This window comes from Gallinula chloropus, assembly GCF_964237585.1.
Source record: "Gallinula chloropus genome assembly, contig: HAP1_SCAFFOLD_230, whole genome shotgun sequence".
Taxonomy (NCBI): Eukaryota; Metazoa; Chordata; class Aves; order Gruiformes; family Rallidae; genus Gallinula; species Gallinula chloropus.
The window spans coordinates 125,766-146,458 of NW_028168293.1; the positions used below are offsets into that span (position 1 = coordinate 125,766).

At 65.1% G+C, this 20,693-nt stretch overlaps 1 protein-coding gene across 1 annotated transcript in view; it reads right to left on the minus strand.

The window, feature by feature from the left end:
- LOC311204630 (chromodomain-helicase-DNA-binding protein 3-like) overlaps positions 1 to 20,693 on the minus strand; it is a gene marked incomplete at its 5' end in the record, with an annotated part of 43,895 nt that overhangs the window by 14,704 nt on the left and 8,498 nt on the right. The window contains 12 exons of the mRNA XM_084281031.1: positions 355 to 488; positions 2,075 to 2,160; positions 2,447 to 2,512; positions 4,848 to 5,025; positions 7,010 to 7,176; positions 9,386 to 9,617; positions 11,321 to 11,445; positions 11,743 to 11,860; positions 14,040 to 14,171; positions 14,425 to 14,566; positions 17,154 to 17,327; positions 18,899 to 19,020. Coding sequence (XP_084137157.1) covers positions 355 to 488; positions 2,075 to 2,160; positions 2,447 to 2,512; positions 4,848 to 5,025; positions 7,010 to 7,176; positions 9,386 to 9,617; positions 11,321 to 11,445; positions 11,743 to 11,860; positions 14,040 to 14,171; positions 14,425 to 14,566; positions 17,154 to 17,327; positions 18,899 to 19,020 — 1,676 coding nt within the window. The remainder of the gene's footprint in view (positions 1 to 354; positions 489 to 2,074; positions 2,161 to 2,446; positions 2,513 to 4,847; positions 5,026 to 7,009; positions 7,177 to 9,385; positions 9,618 to 11,320; positions 11,446 to 11,742; positions 11,861 to 14,039; positions 14,172 to 14,424; positions 14,567 to 17,153; positions 17,328 to 18,898; positions 19,021 to 20,693) is intronic.

Here is a 20,693-nt window from a genome sequence, read left to right on the forward strand (position 1 = left end):
CCCCATGTCACTGCCTGTCCCCACGTCACCGCCTGTCTCTGGCCACCTGTTCCCATACTACAGCCTGTCTCTGTGCCACCGCCTGTCCCCATGTCACCGCCTGTCTCTGGCCACCTGTTCCCATACTACTGCCTGTCTCTGTGCCACCGCCTGTCCCCATGTCACCATCTGTCCCCTGGTGCCACCACCTGTCCCCAACACCACTGCCTGTCCCCATGTCCCCGACTGCCTGTCCCCATGTCCCCCTGCCTGTCCCCATGTCCCCCTGCCTGTCCCCGTGTCCCCCTGCCTGTGCCCGTGTCCCCCTGTCCCCCCGAGTGTCCCCTGTGCCCCCGAGTGTCCCCTGTCACCCACTTGAACTCCTTCTCGGTCTTGCCCCGCAGGTCCCTGACGAGCCACTGGGAGGTGAAGGCGTCCTGGGGGGGCATCCCCCAGCGCATCACCGCGTTCAGGAACGCCTTGCGCTGCCGCGTGTTGAACCCCAGCACCTGGGGGGACCCCGAGATGGGGGTGAGGGGGGGGCTGACATTGGGGTGAGGGGGGTCCCACACTGGGGTGAGAGAGGGACCTGAGATGGGGGGGTGAGGGGAGACCCCGAGATTGAGGGGGGGCTGATGTTGGGCCTTGCGCTGCCGCGTGTTGAACCCCAGCACCTGGGGACCCCGAGATGGGGGTGAGGGGGGACCCCACACTGGGGTGAGGGGGGGCCCCACATTGGGGTGAGGGGGGGCCCTGAGATGGTGGGTGAGGGGGGGCCCTGAGATGGGGGGCTGAGGGGAGACCCTGAGATTGAGGGGGGGCTGATGTTGGGCCTTGCGCTGCCGCGTGTTGAACCCCAGCACCTGGGGACCCCGAGATGGGGGTGAGGGGGGACCCCACACTGGGGTGAGGGGGGGCCCCACATTGGGGTGAGGGGGGGCCCTGAGATGGTGGGTGAGGGGGGGCCCTGAGATGGGGGGCTGAGGGGAGACCCTGAGATTGAGGGGGGGCTGATGTTGGGCCTTGCGCTGCCGCGTGTTGAACCCCAGCACCTGGGGGGACCCCAAGATGGGGGTGAGGGGGGGCTGACACTGGGGGTGAAGGGGGGCCCCATATTGGGGTGAGGGGGGGCCCTGAGATGGTGGGTGAGGGGGGGCCCTGAGATGGGGGGCTGAGGGGAGACCCCGAGATTGAGGGGGGGCTGATGTTGGGCCTTGCGCTGCCGCGTGTTGAACCCCAGCACCTGGGGGACCCCGAGATGGGGGTGAGGGGGGGGCTGACATTGGGGTGAGGGGGGTCCCACACTGGGGTGAGAGAGGGACCTGAGATGGGGGGGTGAGGGGAGACCCCGAGATTGAGGGGGGGCTGATGTTGGGCCTTGCGCTGCCGCGTGTTGAACCCCAGCACCTGGGGACCCCGAGATGGGGGTGAGGGGGGACCCCACACTGGGGTGAGGGGGGGCCCCACATTGGGGTGAGGGGGGGCCCTGAGATGGTGGGTGAGGGGGGGCCCTGAGATGGGGGGCTGAGGGGAGACCCTGAGATTGAGGGGGGGCTGATGTTGGGCCTTGCGCTGCCGCGTGTTGAACCCCAGCACCTGGGGACCCCGAGATGGGGGTGAGGGGGGACCCCACACTGGGGTGAGGGGGGGCCCCACATTGGGGTGAGGGGGGGCCCTGAGATGGTGGGTGAGGGGGGGCCCTGAGATGGGGGGCTGAGGGGAGACCCCGAGATTGAGGGGGGGCTGATGTTGGGCCTTGCGCTGCCGCGTGTTGAACCCCAGCACCTGGGGGACCCCGAGATGGGGGTAAAGGGGGGGCTGACATTGGGGTGAGGGGGGGGCTGACACTGGGGTGAGGGGGGGCTGACATTGGGGGTGAGGGGGGGCTGACACTGGGGGTTGGGGGGGTGACAGCAAAGGTTGAGGGGGGGTCCCTGACAGTGGTGGGGGGTGCGGGGACCCTGACACTGGGGGGGACACCCTGAAAACCTGTAGGGGATGGGTGTGGGGGGGTATATCTGTGTGGGGGTGTGGACATGGCACCCTCACCCCTCCCCAACACCCCCCACCCCTGGGTGCCCCCCCAGGGCCTCACCTCGATGTTGCCCCCCACCCGCGCCAGCAGCGGGGGAAGGGGCTTGTCCTTCTCGTTCCGCAGCTGCCGCTTCGACTGGCGCCGGCCTGGGGGTGGGGGGGGGGGTGGGTAAAGGGGAGGGGGGGTCAGCACCCACCCTGGCACCCCAAAACCCCCCTGGGGCACCCCAAACCACCCCCCAGGGAACACTGAACACCCCCCGCCCCCAATTTCCCCCCCCCCCACATGAGTTCCCCCAGTGTCACCCAGATGGGACACGTGGGGGGTGGGTAATGGGGGGACATGGGGGGGGTCCCGGGGGGATGGGGGGGCTAGGGGGGGGCTATGGGGGGGTCCCGGGGGGCATATGGGGGGGTTGGGGGGGTCACTCACCCTCCGGCCGCTCGTCGAAGTCCTCGTCCTCCTCCTCGGAGCCCACCGAGTACTCGGACTGGTTGTCTGGGGAGAACCCTCAGCACCCGGGTACCCCGACACCCCAACACCCACAGCTACCCCACCGCCTGTACCCCAACACCCCTAAGCACCCCCAACACCCCCAGCTACCCCACCGCCTGTACCCCAACACCCCAACACCCCTAAGCACCCCCCGACACCCCAACACCCACAGCTACCCCACCGCCTGTACCCCAACACCCCAACACCCCTAACCACCCCCCGACACCCCAACACCCACAGCTACCCCACCAGCTGTACCCCAACACCCCTAACCACCCCCAACACCCCCAGCTACCCCACCACCTGTACCCCAACACCCCAACCACCCCCTGACACCCCAACACCCCAGCTACCCCACTGCCTGTACCCCAACACCCTAAGCACCCAACGACACCCCAACACCCCCAGCTACCCCACTGCCTGTACCCCAACACCCCTAACCACCCCGACACCCCAACACCCCCAGCTACCCCACCGCCTGTACCCCAACACCCCTAAGCACCCCCCGACACCCCAAGCTATCCCAATGACTGTACCCCAACACCCCTAACCACCCCCTGACACCCCTAAGCACCCCCCGACACCCCAACACCCCAAAGCACCCCCTGACACCCCAACACCCACAGCTACCCCACCGCCTGTACCCCAACACCCTAAGCACCCCCCGACACCCCAACACCCACAGCTACCCCATGACACCCCAACACCCCCAGCTACCCCACTGCCTGTACCCCAACACCCCTAAGCACCCCCCGACACCCCAACACCCCCAGCTACCCCACCGCCTGTACCCCAACACCCTAAGCACCCCCCGACACCCCAACACCCCCAGCTACCCCACCACCTGTACCCCAACACCCCTAAGCACCCCCCGACACCCCAACACCCCCAGCTATCCCAGCACCTGTACCCCAACACCCTAAGCACCCCCCGACACCCCAACACCCCAAAGCACCCCTGACACCCCCATCTATCCCAATGACTGTACCCCAACACCCTAAGCACCCCCCGACACCCCAACACCCCCAGCTACCCCACTGCCTGTACCCCAACACCCCTAACCACCCCCTGACACCCCAACACCCCCAGCTACCCCACCGCCTGTACCCCAACACCCTAAGCACCCCCCGACACCCCAAAGCACCCCCCGACACCCCCAGCTACCCCACCGCCTGTACCCCAACACCCCTAAGCACCCCCCAACACCCCAACACCCACAGCTACCCCACCGCCTGTACCCCAACACCCTAAGCACCCCCCAACACCCCAACACCCCCCTAAGCACCCCCCAACACCCCCAGGTATCCCATCCCAGTGCCTCTCAGTGACTCCCAGTCATTCCCAGTCCCACTCCAGTGCCTCCCAGTCCCATCCCAGTGCCTCTCGGTGACTGCTACTGGCTCCCAGTCATTCCCAGTCCCATCCCAGTGTGTCCCAGTTCCTCCCAGTGCCTCTCAGTCATTCCCAGTCCCACTCCAGTGCCTCCCAGTCCCATCCCCGTGCCTTTCAGTCCCATCCCAGTGCCTCCCAGTCCCATCCCAGCGCCTCCCAGTCCCACTCCAGTGCCTCCCAGTCCCATCCCAGTGCCTCCCAGTCCCACTCCAGTGCCTCCCAGTCCCATCCCAGTGCCTCCCAGTCCCACTCCAGTGCCTCCCAGTCCCATCCCAGTGCCTCTCAGTGGCTCCCAGTCATTCCCAGTCCCATCCCAGTGCCTCTCAGTGACTCCCAGTCCTATCCCAGTGCCTCCCAGTCCCACCTCACTGCCTCCCAGTCTTACCCCAGTGCTTCCCAGTGCCTCTCAGTCATTCCCAGTCCCACTCCAGTGCCCCCCGGTCCCATCCCAGTGCCTCTCAGTCATTCCCAGTCCCATCCCAGTGCCTCCCAGTCCTACCTCACTGCCTCCCAGTCCTACCCCAGTGCTTCCCAGTGCCTCTCAGTCATTCCCAGTCCCATCCCTGTGCTTCCCAGTCCCATCCCAGTGCCTCCCAGTCCTACCTCACTGCCTCCCAGTCTTACCCCAGTGCTTCCCAGTGCCTCTCAGTCATTCCCAGTCCCACTCCAGTGCCTCCCAGTCCCATCCCAGTGCCTCTCAGTCATTCCCAGTCCCATTCCAGTGCCTCCCAGTTCCATCCCAGTGCCTCCCAGTCCTACCTCACTGCCTCCCAGTCCTACCCCAGTGCTTCCCAGTCCCTCCCAGTGCTTCCCAGTCCCATCCCAGTGTCTGCCAGTCCCATCCCAGTGCCTCTCAATGACTCCCAGTGACTCCCAGTCATTCCCAGTCCCATTCCAGTGCCTCCCAGTCCCATCCCAGTGCCTCCCAGTCCTTCCCAGTGCCCACCTTGGTCCTCCTGAGCGGCGTCGTTGTAGTTGACCTGCTTGCGCACGCGCTTGCCCTTGCCCAGGTTGCGGGCCAGGTCCTCCTGCTGCTGCTCGTAGTGGTGCCGCAGGAGCTTCTCCCAGTAGTCGGGGTCGACGTTCTCCTCCTGCTTGATGATCTCCCGCTCGATCTCCTCGATCTGGGGGGGTGGGGGGGGGACACACAACACACCCCTCAGCAGCCGACCCTCTGCCAGCGCCGGGCACCGTCGCCGTCCCCATCGTCATCGTCTCCATCGCCCCCACTGTCCCCCCATGGTCACCACCACCCCCCTCACCCTGTTCCCATCATCTCCATCACCTCGGTCTCTTGGCCCCTTGGTCACCCCCATCGTCACCGTCCTTCTGTCACCCCATTCCCACCCTCCCCATCGTCCCCATCACCTCCATCTCCATTTCCTCACTCTCCATCTGCTCCATCTCCATCACCCCCATCTCCATCTCCATCACCCCCATCTCCATCACCCCCATCTCCACCACTCCCATCTCCATCACCCCCATCTCCACCACCCCCATCTCCATCACCCCCATCTCCATCCCCCCATCTCCATCACCCCCACACCCCCATCTCCACCACCCCATCTCCATCACTCCCATCTCCATCTCCATCACCCCCATCTCCATCCCATCCCCGCATCTCCACCACCCCATCTCCATCACCCCCATCTCCACCACCCCCACCCCCTATCTCCATCTGCATCACCCCAATCTCCACCAGCCCCATCTCCATCACCCCCATGTCCACCTCCACCACACCCAGCTCCATCACCCCCACCTCCATCACCCCCACTCCTCCATCTTCACCACCCCATCTCCATCACCCCCACCTCCATCTCCACCACTCCCACCTCCATCACCCCCACTCCTCCATCTCCACCACCCTCATCTCCATCTCCATCACCCCAATCTCCACCACCCCATCTCCACCACCCCCATCTCCATCACCCCCATCTCCTCCATCTCCACCACCCCCATCTTCATCACCTCCATCTCCACCACCCCCACCTCCAACTCCACCACCCCTATCTCCATCTCCACCACCCCATCTCCTCCATCACCCCCATCTCCATCTCCATCACCCCAATTTCCACCACCCCATCTCCATCTCCATCATCCCATCTCCATCACCCCCACTCCTCCATCTCCACCACACCACCCCCATCTCCATCACATCTCCACCACCCCATCTCCATCACCTCCACCTCCATCACCCCATCTCCACCACCCTCATCTCCATCACCCCCACTCCCACCTCTATCACCCCCACCTCCATCTCCACCACCCCCACTCCTCCATCTCCACCACCCTCATCTCCATCTCCATCACCCCAATCTCCACCACCTCATCTCCATCACCCCAATCTCCATTTCCACCACCTCCATCACCCCCACTCCTCCATCTCCACCATCCCCATGTCCACCTCCACCACCCCATCTCCATCACTCCCACCTCCATCTCCATCACCTCCATTTCCACCACCCCCACTCCTCCACCTCCACCACCCCATCTCCATCTCCATCACCCCATCTCCATCTCCACCACCCCCATCTCCATCACCCCATCTCCATCACCCCCATGTCCATCTCCACCACCCCCACCTCCATCTCCATCACCCCCATGTCCATCTCCACCACCCCCACCTCCATCTCCATCACCCCAATCTCCACCACCCCATCTCCATCACCCCCATCTCCTCCATCTCCATCTCCTCCATCTCCATCACCCCATCTCCAACTCCATCACCCCAATCTCCATCACCCCATCTCCTCCATCTCCACCACCCCATCTCCATCTCCACCAGCCCCATCTCCATCACCCCAATCTCCATCACCCCCACCTCCATCACCTCCACTTCCATCACCCCCACTCCTCCATCTCCACCACCCCCATCTCCATCTCCATCACCCCCACCTCCATCACCCCCACCTCCATCACCTCCACCTCCATCACCCCCACTCCTCCATCTCCACCACCCCCATCTCCATCTCCACCACCCCAATCTCCATCACCCCCACTCCTCCATCTCCACCACCCCATCTCCACCTCCACCACCCTTCCTCCCATCTCCTCCACCACCCCCACCCCCCCCAGCCCTCCCTGACCCCCCCCAATGCCCGGACCCACCTTGTCCTCCTCCCTCACGACGTACTGGGCCACCTTGAAGGAGCTGAGGTACTCGTTCATGTTCTGCACGTCGGCGTCGTCGGTGGCGTCCTGGTTGCGGTCGAGCAGGCGGGCGATGGCCTCGTTGTCGTAGTGGATGACGCTGCTGTCCTCCTCCTTGTTGTCCCCTGCGCCGGCGACACGCTGCTGACACGGCCTGGCTTGGTCCAGCGGGGCCTGGCACGGCTCCACACCGCCTTGGCACGCTCCAACACGGCCCAAGGCGGCCCAGCATGGCCCAGCACGGTCCAGTATGGCCCAGTAGAGCCCGACATGGCAAGTCAGCAGGGTCCAACATGGCCCAACATGGGTCAACAGGGTCTAATATGGAGGTCAAACATGGCCTAACATGCTCCAACATGGCCCAGTGCACCCTGACATATCACCTAGTGTGACCCAGCATGGCCCAGCATGGTCCAGTATGGCCCAGTAGAGCCCGACATGGCAAGCCAGCAGGGTCCAACATGGCCCAACATGGGTCAACAGGGTCTAATACGGAGGTCAAACATGGCCTAACATGGCCTAACATGCTCCAACATGGCCCAGTGCACCCTGACATATCACCTAGTGTGACCCAGCATGGCCCAGCATGGTCCAGTATGGCCCAGTAGAGCCCGACATGGCAAGCCAGCAGGGTCCAACATGGCCCAACATGGGTCAACAGGGTCTAATACGGAGGTCAAACATGGCCTAACATGGCCTAACATGCTCCAACATGGCCCAATGCACCCTGACATGTCACCTAGTGTGACCCAGCATGGCCCAGCATGGTCCAGTATGGCCCAGTACAGCCCGACATGGCAAGCCAGCAGGGTCCAACGTGGACCAACATGGGTCAACAGGGTCTAATATGGAGGTCAAACATGGACCAACATGGCCTAACATGCTCCAACATGGCCTAAGGCTGCCTAGCATGTCACCTAGTGTAGTCCAGTATGGTCCAGTATGGCCCAGTACAGCCCGACATGGCAAGCCATCATGGTCCAACATGGTCCAACATGGGCTAACAGGGTCTAATATGGAGGTCAAACATGGCCTAACATGCTCCAACATGGCCCAATGCAGCCTGACATGTCACCTAGTGTGGCCCAGCATGGCCCAGTATGGTCCAGCATGGCCCAGTAGAGCCCGACATGGGAAGCCAGCAGGGCCCAACATGGCCCAACATGGGCTAACAGGGTCTAATATGGAGGTCAAACACGGCCTAACATGGTCTAACATGCTCCAACATGGCCTAAGGCTGCCTAGCATGTCACCTAGTGTGGCCCAGTATAGTCCAGCATGGTCCAGTATGGCCCAGTAGAGCCCGACACAGCAAGCCAGCATGGTCCAACATGGCCCAACATGGGCTAACAGGGTCTAATATGGAGGTCAAACATGGGCTAACATGCTCCAACATGTCACCAAGTGTGACCCAGCATGGCCCAGTATGGTCCAGCACGGCCCAGTAGAGCCCGACACGGCAAGCCAGCAGGGTCCAACATGGCCCAACATGGGTCAACAGGGTCTAATATGGAGATCAAACATGGCCTAACATGCTCCAACACGGCCCAATGCAGCCTGACATGTCACCTAGTGTGGCCCAGCATGGCCCAGTATGGTCCAGTATGGCCCAGTACAGCCCGACACGGCAAGCCATCATGGTCCAACATGGCCCAACATGGCCCATCATCCTTGAAGAGCCCCCACCCCAAACACTCCTCCCCACCCCAAACACTCCTCCCCACCCCTCCCATCCCTCATCCCACTGGGTGCTGACCCTCATTCTCATCCTTGAAGAGCCCCCCACCCCAAACACTCCTCCCCACCCCCTAACACTCCTCCCCACCCCCTCACCCTGTCCCCACCCCCATCCCAGTGGGTGCTGACCCTCATCCTCACCCTTGAAGAGCCCCCCACCCCAAACACTCCTCCCCACCCCAAACACTCCTCCCCACCCCCTCACCCTGTCCCCACCCCCACCCCAGTGGGTGCTGACCCTCATCCTCACCCTTGAAGAGCCCCCCACCCCCTCACCCTGTCCCCACCCCATCCCAGTGGGTGCTGACCCTCATCCTCACCCTTGAAGAGCCCCCCACCCCAAACACTCCTCCCCACCCCCATCCCAGTGGGTGCTGACCCTCATTCTCATCCTTGAAGAGCCCCCCACCCCTCACCCTGTCCCCACCCCATCCCATTGGGTGCTGACCCTCATTCTCATCCTTGAAGAGCCCCCCACCCCAAACACTCCTCCCCACCCCCCCAACCCCCACCCCAGTGGGTGCTGACCCTCATTCTCATCCTTGAAGAGCCCCCCACCCCTCACCCTGTCCCCACCCCATCCCAGTGGGTGCTGACCCTCATTCTCATCCTTGAAGAGCTCTTCTGTGCCAAACTTGAGGATGTCGTCCAGCTCCTGCTTGGACATGGAGCCGGCCTTGGAGCCCAGCCCCGGGCGCACCACCAGGTGCGTCAGCATCATCTTCCTCTTGGCCACCTGGGTGATCCTCTCCTCCACCGAGGCGCGGGTGACGAACCGGTAGATCATCACCTTGTTGGCCTGGCCGATGCGGTGCGCCCGGCTGAAGGCCTGGGGGGGACAGGGAGAGGGGAGGGGTGCAGGTGGGTGATGGGGAAGGGGGTGGGATGGGGTGTTGGGGGGGGTGATGGGGTGGGAGTGGTGCTGGGTGGGTGATATGGGGTGTTAGGGTGGGTGATGGGGAAGGGGGTGGGATGGGGTGGGAGTGGTGCTGGGGGGACAGGGAGAGGGGAGGGGTACAGGTGGGTGATGGGGAAGGGGGTGGGATGGGGTGTTGGGGGGGGTGATGGGGTGTTGGGGTGGGATGGGGTGTTGGGGGGGTGATGGGGTGGGAGTGGTGCTGGGTGGGTGATATGGGGGTGGCACAGGGTGGGTGATGGGGAAGGGGGTGGGATGGGGTGTTGGGGGGGGGTGATGGGGTGGGAGTGGTGCTGGGTGGGGGACAGTGAGGGGTGGCACAGGGTGGGTGACACAGGGTGGGTGACACTGGGGTGACACAGGGCGGGTGACACAGGGCAGTTGACACTGGGGGGTGGCACAGGGTGGGTGACACAGGGCAGGTGACACTGGGGTGACACAGGGCGGGTGACACTGGGCGTGTGACACAGGCCGGGTGACACTGGGGTGACACAGGGTGGGTGACACTGGGGTGACACAGGGCATGTGACACAGGCCGGGTGACACTGAGGGGTGACACAAGGCGGATGACACTGAGGAGTGGCACAGGGCAGGTGACACTGGGCTGACACTGAGGGGTGACACAGGACGGGTGACCCAGGCTGGGTGACACTGGGGTGACACAGGGTGGGTGACACAGGGGTGACACAGGGCGGGTGACACACGCCGAGTGACAGAGGGGTGACACAGGGTGGGTGACACAGGTCGGGTGACACTGGGGTGACACAGGCTGGGTGACACAGGGCGGGTGACACTGGGCTGACACAGGGCGAGTGACACACAGGGGTGACACAGGGCAGGTGACACAGGACGGGTGACATAGGGTGGGTGACACAGGACGGGTGACACTGGGGTGACACAGGGTGAGTGACACAGGCCGGGTGACACTGGGGTGACACAGGACGGGTGACACAGGCTGGGTGACACTGGGGTGACACTGAGGGGTGACACAGGCCAGGTGACACACAGGGGTGACACAGGGCGGGTGACACAGGGCAGGTGACACAGGGTGGGTGACACTGAGGGGTGACACAGGGCGGGTGACACAGGCCAGGTGACACACAGGGGTGACACTGAGGGGTGACACAGGGCGGGTGACACACAGGGGTGACACAGGCTGGGTGACACAGGCCAGGTGACACTGGGGTGACACAGGGCAGGTGACACTGAGGGGTGACACAGGGCAGGTGACATTGGGGTGACACAGGCTGGGTGACACTGAGGGGTGACACAGGGCGGGTGACACAGGCTGGGTGACACTGGGGTGACACAGGCTGGGTGACACAGGACAGGTGACACTGGGGTGACACAGGCCGGGTGACAGAGGGGTGACACAGGGCAGGTGACACAGGCCGGGTGACACACAGGGGTGACACAGGGCGGGTGACACAGGCCGGGTGACAGAGGGGTGACACAGGCCGGGTGACACTGAGGGGTGACACAGGGCGGGTGACACAGGCCGGGTGACACACAGGGGTGACACAGGACAGGTGACACAGGCCGGGTGACACTGGGGTGACACACAGGGGTGACACAGGCCGGGTGACACTGAGGGGTGACCGGGGGGGGCTCCAGACCTGGATGTCGTTGTGGGGGTTCCAGTCGGAGTCGAAGATGACGACGGTGTCGGCGGTGGCCAGGTTGATGCCGAGGCCCCCGGCCCGCGTCGACAGCAGGAAGCAGAACTGCTGCGCCCCCGGCGCTGCCCCCCCGGCGTCAGCGGGGAGCGCCGGCCCCCCCGAGCCCAGCACCCCCCTTCCCACCCCCCCCTTGAACCCAACCCCCCCCACACCCCCCTCAAACCACCCCCACTCCCCCCACAAAGACCTCCAAACCCCCTCCCCCCTACGCACCCCGAGGGTGCTCCCGACTCCCCGTATCCCAACTCAGGTGCCCCCCCAGGATGTCCCCAGGGGTGTGGGGGTGTGGCCTGTCCCCCCCCTCACCTCCCCCTCTCCCCCCCCCACCCATGGGTGCCCCCCGGACGCCTGGGTCCTACCGTTGAAGCGGTCGATGGCCTCTTGGCGCAGGGCGCCCGTGATGCCGCCGTCGATCCGCTCGTACTTGTAGCCCTCGTAGTCCAGGAAATCCTCCAGCAGGTCCAGCATCTTGGTCATCTGTGGGCACTGGTTAGACTGGGAGCACTGGGAAGGGCGGGCTGGGGGTGCTGGGGGTGGCACTGGGTAGACTGGGGATGCTGGGAAGGGGGTTGGATTTGGTCTCTGTTGGGGGGGATCCTGGTCCCACCCTGGGAGAAGATGAGCACGTGGTGGTTTGGGGGGGGGGGCTATGGGTGCCCTGGGGGGGTCCTGGGGGGGTCCCAGGGGTGTGTGGGGGTCCTGGGGTGGTCCCTAGGGGTACTAAGGAGGTCTCAGGGGTACTGGGGGGGTCCTGGTCCCACCCTGGGAGAAGATGAGCACGTGGTGGTTTGGGGGGGAGCTATGGGTGCCCTGGGGGGGTCCCAGGGGTGTGTGGGGGTCCTGGGGGGGTCCCAGGGGTGCAGGAAGGTTTGGGGGGGTCCCTGTGCCCATCTGGGAGAAGATGAACATGTGGTGGTTTGAGGAGGTCTATGGGTGCCCTGGGGGGGTCCCAGGGGTGTGTGGGGGTCCTGGGGGGGTCCCAGGGGTGCAGGAGGGTTTGGGGGGGTCCCTGTGCCCACCTGGGAGAAGATGAACATGTGGTGGTTTGAGGAGGTCTATGGGTGCCCTGGGGGGGTCCCAGGGGTGTGTGGGGGTCCTGGGGGGTTCCCAGGGGTGTGTGAGGGTCATGGGGGCTTCCCAGGGGTGCAGGGGGTTTGGAAGGGTCCTGGGGGGGGTCCCAGGGGTGTGTGGGGGTCCTGGGGGGGTCCCTAGGGGTACTGGGGGGGTCCTGGTCCCACCCTGGGAGAAGATGAGCACGTGGTGGTTTGAGGGGGTCTATGGGTGCCCTGTAGGGTCTCTGGGTCCCAGGGGTGCGTGTGGGTCCTGGGGGGGTCCCAGGGGTTTGGGAGGGTCCTGGGGGGGGTCCCAGGGGTGTGTGGGGGTCCTGTGGGGTTCCCAGGGGTTTGGGGAGGTTTTGGGGGGTCCCAGGGGGGGTCCCTGTGCCCACCTGGGAGAGGATGAGCTCATGGTTTTTCAGAGGGGGCTATGGGTCCCAGGGGTGTGTGGGGGTCCTGGGGGGGTCCCAGGGGTTTGGGGAGGTTTGGGAAGGTCCTGGGGGGGTCCCGGGGGGTCCCTGTGCCCACCTGGGAGAAGATGAGCACGTGGTGGTTTGAGGGGGTCTATGGGTGCCCTGTGGGGGCTCTGGGTCCCAGGGGTGTGTGTGGGTCCTGGGGGAGTCCCAGGGGTTTGGGAGGGTCCTGGGGGGGGGTCCCAGGGGTGTGTGGGGGTCTTGGGGGGGTCCCAGTGGTGCAGGGCGGTTTGGGGGGGTCCTGGGGGGGTCCCTGTGCCCACCTGGGAGAAGATGAGCTCATGGTTTTTCAGGGGGGGCTATGGGTCCCAGGGGTGTGGGGGGGTCCTGGGGGAGTCCCAGGGGTTTGGGAGGGTCCTGGGGGGGGTCCTAGGGGTGTGTGTGGGTCCTGGGGGGGGTCCCAGGGGTGCAGGGCGGTTTGGGGGGGTCCCTGTGCCCACCTGGGAGAAGATGAGCACGTGGTGGTTTGAGGGGGTCTATGGGTGCCCTGTGGGGGCTACGGGTCCCAGGGGTGTGTGGGGGTCCTGGGGGGGTCCCAGGGGTGTGTGGGTACTGGGGGGGAGTCCCAGGGGTGTGGGGGGGTCCTGGGGGGTCCCAGGGGTGCAGGAGGGTTTGGGGGGGTCCCTGTGCCCATCTGGGAGAAGGTGAACATGTGGTGGTTTGAGGGGGTCTATGGGTGCCCTGGGGGGGTCCTGGGGGGATCCCAGGGGTGTGTGTGGGTCCTGTGGGGTTCCCAGGGGTGTGTGGGGGTCCTGGGGGGGGTCCCAGGGGTGCAGGGCGGTTTGGGGGGGGTCCTGGGGGGGTCCCTGTGCCCACCTGGGAGAAGATGAGCGCGTGGTGGTTTGAGGGGGTCTATGGGTGCCCTGTGGGGGTTATGGGTCCCAGGGGTGTGTGGGGGTCCTGGGGGGGTCCCAGGGGTGTGTGTGGGTCCTGGGGGGGTCCCAGGGGTGCAGGGGGGTCCCGGGGGGGTCCCTGTGCCCACCTGGGAGAGGATGAGCTCATGGTTTTTCAGGGGGGGTTATGGGTCCCAGGGGTGTGTGTGGGTCCTGGGGGGTTCCCAGGGGTGTGTGTGGGTCCTGGGGGGGTCCCAGGGGTGCAGGGGGGTTTGGGGGGGGTCCCTGTGCCCACCTGGGAGAAGATGAGCACGCGGTGGTTCTGCTCCTTCAGCTTCCTCAGCATCTTCTGGAGCAGCAGCAGCTTCCCCGAGGCCTTGATCAGCGCCCCCCCCTCGTAGGCGCCGCTGGGCAGCTTGGGCGACTCCTGGGGACCGCGGTGTCACCCCAGACCCCCCCAGACCCCCAAAAGACCCCCCCCCAGCCCCCCAACAGCCCCCCAGCCCCGTGTCCCCCACCATGTCCCACCACATCCTCCCATCCCCCCTCCACATCCCCACAACCCACCCACCCGGTGGGTCCCCCCACCCCAAGGTGTCCCCCCCACCCAAAGGGGTCCCCCCCACCCCCAAAGGTGTCCCCCCCACCCCCTGGTGTCCCCCCCCACCCCGTCCCCTCACCATGGCAGCCACAGGGAAGAGGTAGGGGTGGTTGCAGCACTTCTTCAGGTCCATCATGATGTTGAGCAGCGACACCTGGTTCCCCCCACCCCGCGAGTTCAGCGCCTCGAAGTTCCTCGTCAGGATGTACTTGTAGTACTTCCTACAGGGAGTAAAGTGGAGCACCCAAGGGTGGGGTGGGGGGTCACCTACACCCCCCCAGAGACCCCCAAAAGACCCCCCCATATCCCACACCTGGTTCCCTCCCCCGGATAGGTCAGTCAATCAAGTTCCTCATCAGGATGCACTTGCAGTACTTCCAACAGGGAGTAAGTGGAGCACCCAAAGGTGGGGTGGGGGGTCACCTAGACACCCCCATACCCCCAAAAGACCCCCAAAAGACCCCCCCTTATCCCACACCTGGTTCCCTCCCCCTGGAAAGTTCAGTCAATCAAGTTCCTCATCAGGATGCACTTGTAGTACTTCCAACAGGGAGTAAGTGGAGCACCCAAGGGTGGGGTGGAGGGGTCACCTACACCCCCTCCAGCCCCCCAGAGCCCCCCAAAAGACCCCCCTCATCCTACACCTGGTTCCCCTCACCCCGCGAGTTCAGTCCCTCAAGTTCCTCCTCAGGATGCACTTGTAGTACTTCCAACAGGGAGTAAGTGGAGCACCCAAAGGTGGGCTGGGGGGTCACTTAGAACCCCCAGAGCCCCCCAAAAGCCCCCCCTCATCCCACTTCTGGTTCCCTCCCCCCGGATATGTCAGTCAATCAAGTTCCTCCTCAGGATGTACTTGTAGTACTTCCTACAGGGAGTAAGTGGAGCACCCAAAGGTGGGGTGGGGGGTGCCCTAGACCCCCCAGCCCCCCAAAAGACCCCTAAAAGACCCTCCAAAAGACCCCCCCTCATCCCACACCTGGTTCCCCCCACCCCATGAGTTCAGTGCCTCGAAGTTCCTCCTCAGGATGCACTTGTAGTACTTCCTACAGGGAGTAAGTGGAGCACCCAAAGGTGGGCTGGGGGGTCACTTAGAACCCCCAGAGCCCCCCAAAAGACCCCCCCTCATCTCAGACCTGGTTCCCCCCACCCCATGAGTTCAGTGCCTCGAAGTTCCTCGTCAGGATGTACTTGTAGTACTTCCTACAGGGAGTAAGCGGAGCACCCAAAGCTGGGGTGGGGGGTGACCTAGACCCCCCAGCCCCCCAAAAGACCCCTAAAAGACCCTCCAAAAGACGCCCCCTCATCCCACACCTGGTTCCCCCCACCCCTCGAGTTCAGTGCCCTGAAGTTCCTCGTCAAGATGTACTTGTAGTACTTCCTACAGGGAGTAAGCGGAGCACCCAAAGGTGGGGTGGGGGGTCACTTAGAACCCCCAGAGCCCCCCAAAAGCCCCCCCCTCATCCCACACCTGGTTCCCTCCCCCCGGATAGGTCAGTCCCCCAAATTCCTCGTCAGGATGCACTTGTAGTACTTCCTACAGGGAGTAAGTGGAGCACCCAAAGGTGGGGTGGGGGGTGCCCTAGACCCCCCAGCCCCCCAGAGCTCCCCAAAAGACCCCCAAAAGACCCCCCCTCATCCCACACCTGCTTCCCTCCCCCCGGATAGGTCAGTCCCCCAAATTCCTCCTCAGGATGTACTTGTAGTACTTCCTACAGGGAGTAAGTGGAGCACCCAAAGGTGGGGTGGGGGGTCACCTACACCCCCTCCAGCTCCCCAGAGCCCCCCAAAAGACCCTCAAAAGACCCCCCCTTATCCCACACCTGGTTCCCCCCACCCCGCGAGTTCAGTGCCTCGAAGTTCCTCGTCAGGATGTACCTGTAGTACTTCCTACAGGGAGTAAGTGGAGCACCCAAAGGTGGGGTGGGGGGTCACTTAGAACCCCCAGAGCCCCCCAAAAGACCCCCCCTCATCCCACACCTGGTTCCCTCCCCCTGGAAAGTTCAGTCCCTCAAGTTCCTCCTCAGGATGCACTTGTAGTACTTCCTACAGGGAGTAAGTGGAGCACCCAAAGGTGGGCTGGGGGGTCACTTAGAACCCCCAGAGCCCCCCAAAAGACCCCCCCTCATCTCAGACCTGGTTCCCCCCACCCCATGAGTTCAGTGCCTCGAAGTTCCTCGTCAGGATGTACTTGTAGTACTTCCTACAGGGAGTAAGTGGAGCACCCAAAGCTGGGGTGGGGGGTGACCTAGACCCCCCAGCCCCCCAAAAGACCCCTAAAAGACCCTCCAAAAGATGCCCCCTCATCCCACACCTGGTTCCCCCCACCCCATGAGTTCAGTGCCTCGAAGTTCCTCCTCAGGATGTACTTGTAGTACTTCCTACAGGGAGTAAGTGGAGCACCCAAGGGTAGGGTGGGGTTCCCTTACACACCCCTCAGCCACCCAAAAGACCCCTAAAAGACCCCCCCTCATCCCACACCTGCTTCCCTCCCCCCGGATAGGTCAGTCCCCCAAATTCCTTGTCAGGATGCACTTGTAGTACTTCCAACAGGGAGTAAGTGGAGCACCCAAAGCTGGGGTGGGGGGTGCCCTAGACACCCCCAGCCCCCCAGAGCCCCCCAAAAGACCCCCAAAAGCCCCCCCCTCATCCCACACCTCGTTCCCTCCCCCCGGAAAGTTCAGTCCCTCAAGTTCCTCCTCAGGATGCACTTGTAGTACTTCCTACAGGGAGTAAGTGGAGCACCCAAAGCTGGGTTGGGGGGTGCCCTGGACCCCCCCAGCCCCCCAAAATCCCCCTCCCCATGCTCACTTCTGCATGGGGCTGAGCTCCACGCGGACGATGAGCTCGGTCTTGGCCGGCATGTTCTTGAAGACGTCGGCCTTGAGGCGCCTCAGCATGTGGGGCCCCAGCAGGTCGTGGAGCTTCTTGATCTGATCCTCCTTGGAGATGTCAGCAAACTCCTCCAGGAAGCCCTCCAGGTTGCTGGGGAAGGGGGGGTGGGTGGGGGACAGACAGACAGACAGACAGACAGACAGACAGACGGACAGGGGGCAGGACAGATGGACGGTGAGGAGGTGAAAGGGGTGGGTGGGTGGGGGGCAGGTGGAGACGTGGGGATGGGGGTGAGGTGGGTGAGGATGGAGGGTGACATACTAGAGGGGAAGGGGATGGGTACCCCAGGGGTGGGGGCGACCCCTGAGGGGTGGGGGGGACCCCTGAGGGTTTTGGGGGACCCCCAGGGTGTTTGGGGAACACCCCAGGACAGAGGGTGTTGTGTGGGTTGGGGGACACCTCAGGGTGGGAGGGAAACCTCCAGGTTTGGGGGGGATCCCCAGGGTTTTGGGGGACCCCTGAGGGTTGTGGGGGACTCTGAGGGTTGTGGGGGACCACTCAGGGTTTTGGGGAACACCCCAGGAGAGAGGGTGTTGTGTGGGTTGGGGGACACCTCAGGGTGTAGGTGGAAACCTCAGGGTGGGAGGGAACCCTCCAGGTTTGGGGGGGATCCCCAGGGTTTTGGGGGACCCCTGAGGGTTGTGGGGGATCCCCAGGGTTTTGGGGGACCCCTGAGGGTTGTGGGGGACTCTGAGGGTTGTGGGGGACCCCTCAGGGTGTTTGGGGAACACCCCAGGAGAGAGGGTGTTGTGTGGGTTGGGGGACACCTCAGGGTGGGAGGGAAACCTCCAAGTTTGGGGGGGATCCCCAGGGTTTTGGGGGACCCCTGAGGGTTGTGGGGGACCCCTGAGGGTTGTGGGGGATCCCCAGGGTTTTGGGGGACCCCTGAGGGTTGTGGGGGACCCCTGAGGTTTGTGGGGGACCCCTGAGGGTTGTGGGGGACCCCCAGGGTGTTTGGGGAACACCCCAGGAGAGAGGGTGTTGTGTGGGTTGGGGGACACCTCAGGGTGGGAGGGAAACCTCAGGGTGGGAGGGAAACCTCCAAGTTTGGGAGGGATCCCCTGGGTTTTGGGGGACCCTTCAGAGTTTTGGGGGACCCCTGAGGGTTGTGGGGGATCCCCAGGATTGTGGGGGACCCCAGGGTGTTTGGGGAACACCCCAGGAGAGAGGGTGTTGTGTGGGTTGGGGGACACCTCAGGGTGGGAGGGAAACCTCCAAGTTTGGGGGGGATCCCCAGGGTTTTGGGGGACCCCTGAGGGTTGTGGGGGATCCCCAGGGTTGTGGGGGACCCCTGAGGGTTGTGGGGGATCCCCAGGGTTTTGGGAGACCCCTGAGGGTTGTGGGGGATCCCTGAGGGTTGGGAGGGATCCGCAGGGTTTGGGGGACCCCTGAGGGTTGTGGGGGATCCCCAGGGTTGTGGGGGACCCCTGAGGGTTGTGGGGGACCCCCAGGGTTTTGGGGGACCCCTGAGGGTTGTGGGGGACCCCCAGGGTGTTTGGGGAACACCCCAGGAGAGAGGGTGTTGTGTGGGTTGGGGGACTCCTCAGGGTGGGAGGGAAACCTCCAGGTTTGGGGGGGATCCCCAGGGTTTTGGGGGACCCCTGAGGGTTGTGGGGGACCCCCAGGGTTTTGGGGGACCCCTGAGGGGGGTGTAGCCTTACTTGAAGCGCTCAGGGGTGAGGAAGTTGAGGAGGTGGAACAGCTCCTCCAGGTTGTTCTGCAGCGGGGTCCCCGTCAGCAGCAGCTTGTGCTCGATCTTGTACCCGTTCAGCACCCGAAAGAACTGGGGGGGGGGGACACAGGGGGAGCCCCTGAGGCTGGGAGTCACCCTGGTACCTCACAGGGCACCCCCACATCTCCCCAACCCCACCCAGGGCACCCCCAGACCTCCCCAACCCCACCCAGGGCACCCACAGGGCACCCCCACATCTCCCCAACCCCACCCAGGGCACCCCCAGGGCACCCCAACCCCACCCAGGGCACCCCCAGACCTCCCCAACCCCACCCAGGGTATCCCCAGACCTCCCCAACCCCACCCAGGGCACCCCCAGACCTCCCCAACCCCATCCAGGGCACCCCCAGACCTCCCCAACCCCACCCAGGGCACCCACAGACACCCCCAGACCTCCCCAACCCCACCCAGGGCACCCCCAGGGCACCCCAACCCCACCCAGGGCACCCACAGACCTCCCCAACCCCATCCAGGGCACCCCCACATCTCCCCAACCCCACCCAGGGCACCCCCAGAGCTCCCCAACCCCTCTCAGGGCACCCACAGACACCCCCAGACCTCCCCAACCCCACCCAGGGCACCCCCACATCTCCCCAACCCCACCCAGGGCATCCCCAGACCTCCCCAACCCCACCCAGGGCACCCCCAGACCTCCCCAACCCCACCCAGGGCACCCCCAGACCTCCCCAACCCCACCCAGGGCACCCCCACATCTCCCCAACCCCACCCAGGGCACCCCCAGACACCCCCAGACCTCCCCAACCCCACCCAGGGCACCCACAGACCTCCCCAACCCCACCCAGGGCACCCACAGACCTCCCCAACCCCACCCAGGGCACCCCCACATCTCCCCAACCCCACCCAGGGCACCCCCAGGGCACCCCCAGACCCTGTCCTATCCCCCCCCACCCCCAGACCCCAATATCCATGGACGATCCCCCTCCACCCCCAACATCACCCAGTACCCCCCCCCCAAACACCCGCGTCCCCCCCTCCCCAAAGACCCAGGTCTCTGTGCGCCCCTCCCTCACCCCCAGACCCCCTCCCTCGCCCCCAGACCCCCCCCCAGGACCCCTCCCTCACACCCAGGACTCCCTCCCTCACCCCCCTGCCCCCTCCCTCACCCCCAGGACCCCCTCCCTCACCCCCCTGCCCCCTCCCTCGCACCCAGGCCCCCTCCCTCACCCCCAGGACCCCCTCCCTCACCCCCAGGACCCCCTCCCTCACCCCCAGGCCCCCTCCCTCACCCCCAGGACCCCCTCCCTCACCCCCAGGCCCCCTCCCTCACCCCCAGGCCCCCTCCCTCACCCCCTGGACCCACTCCCTCACCCCCGGGCCCCCTCCAGGCCCCCTCCCTCGCACCCAGACTCCCTCCCTTGCCCCCAAGACCCCCTCCCTCGCCCCCAGGCCCCCTCCCTCGCCCCCCTGCCCCCTCCCTCACCCCCAGGACCCCCTCCCTCACCCCCAGGACCCCTCCCTCACCCCCAGACCCCCCACCAGGACCCCCTCCCTCACCCCCAGGACCCCCTCCCTCGCCCCCAAACCCCCTCCCTCGCCCCCAGGACCCCTCCCTCACCCCACGACCCCCTCCCTCGCCCCCAGGCCCCCTCCCTCGCCCCCAAGACCCCCTCCCTCTCCCCCAGGACCCCTCCCTCTCCCCCAGGACCCCTCCCTCGCCCCCAGGACCCCCTCCCTCGCCCCCAGGACCCCCTCCCTCACCCCAC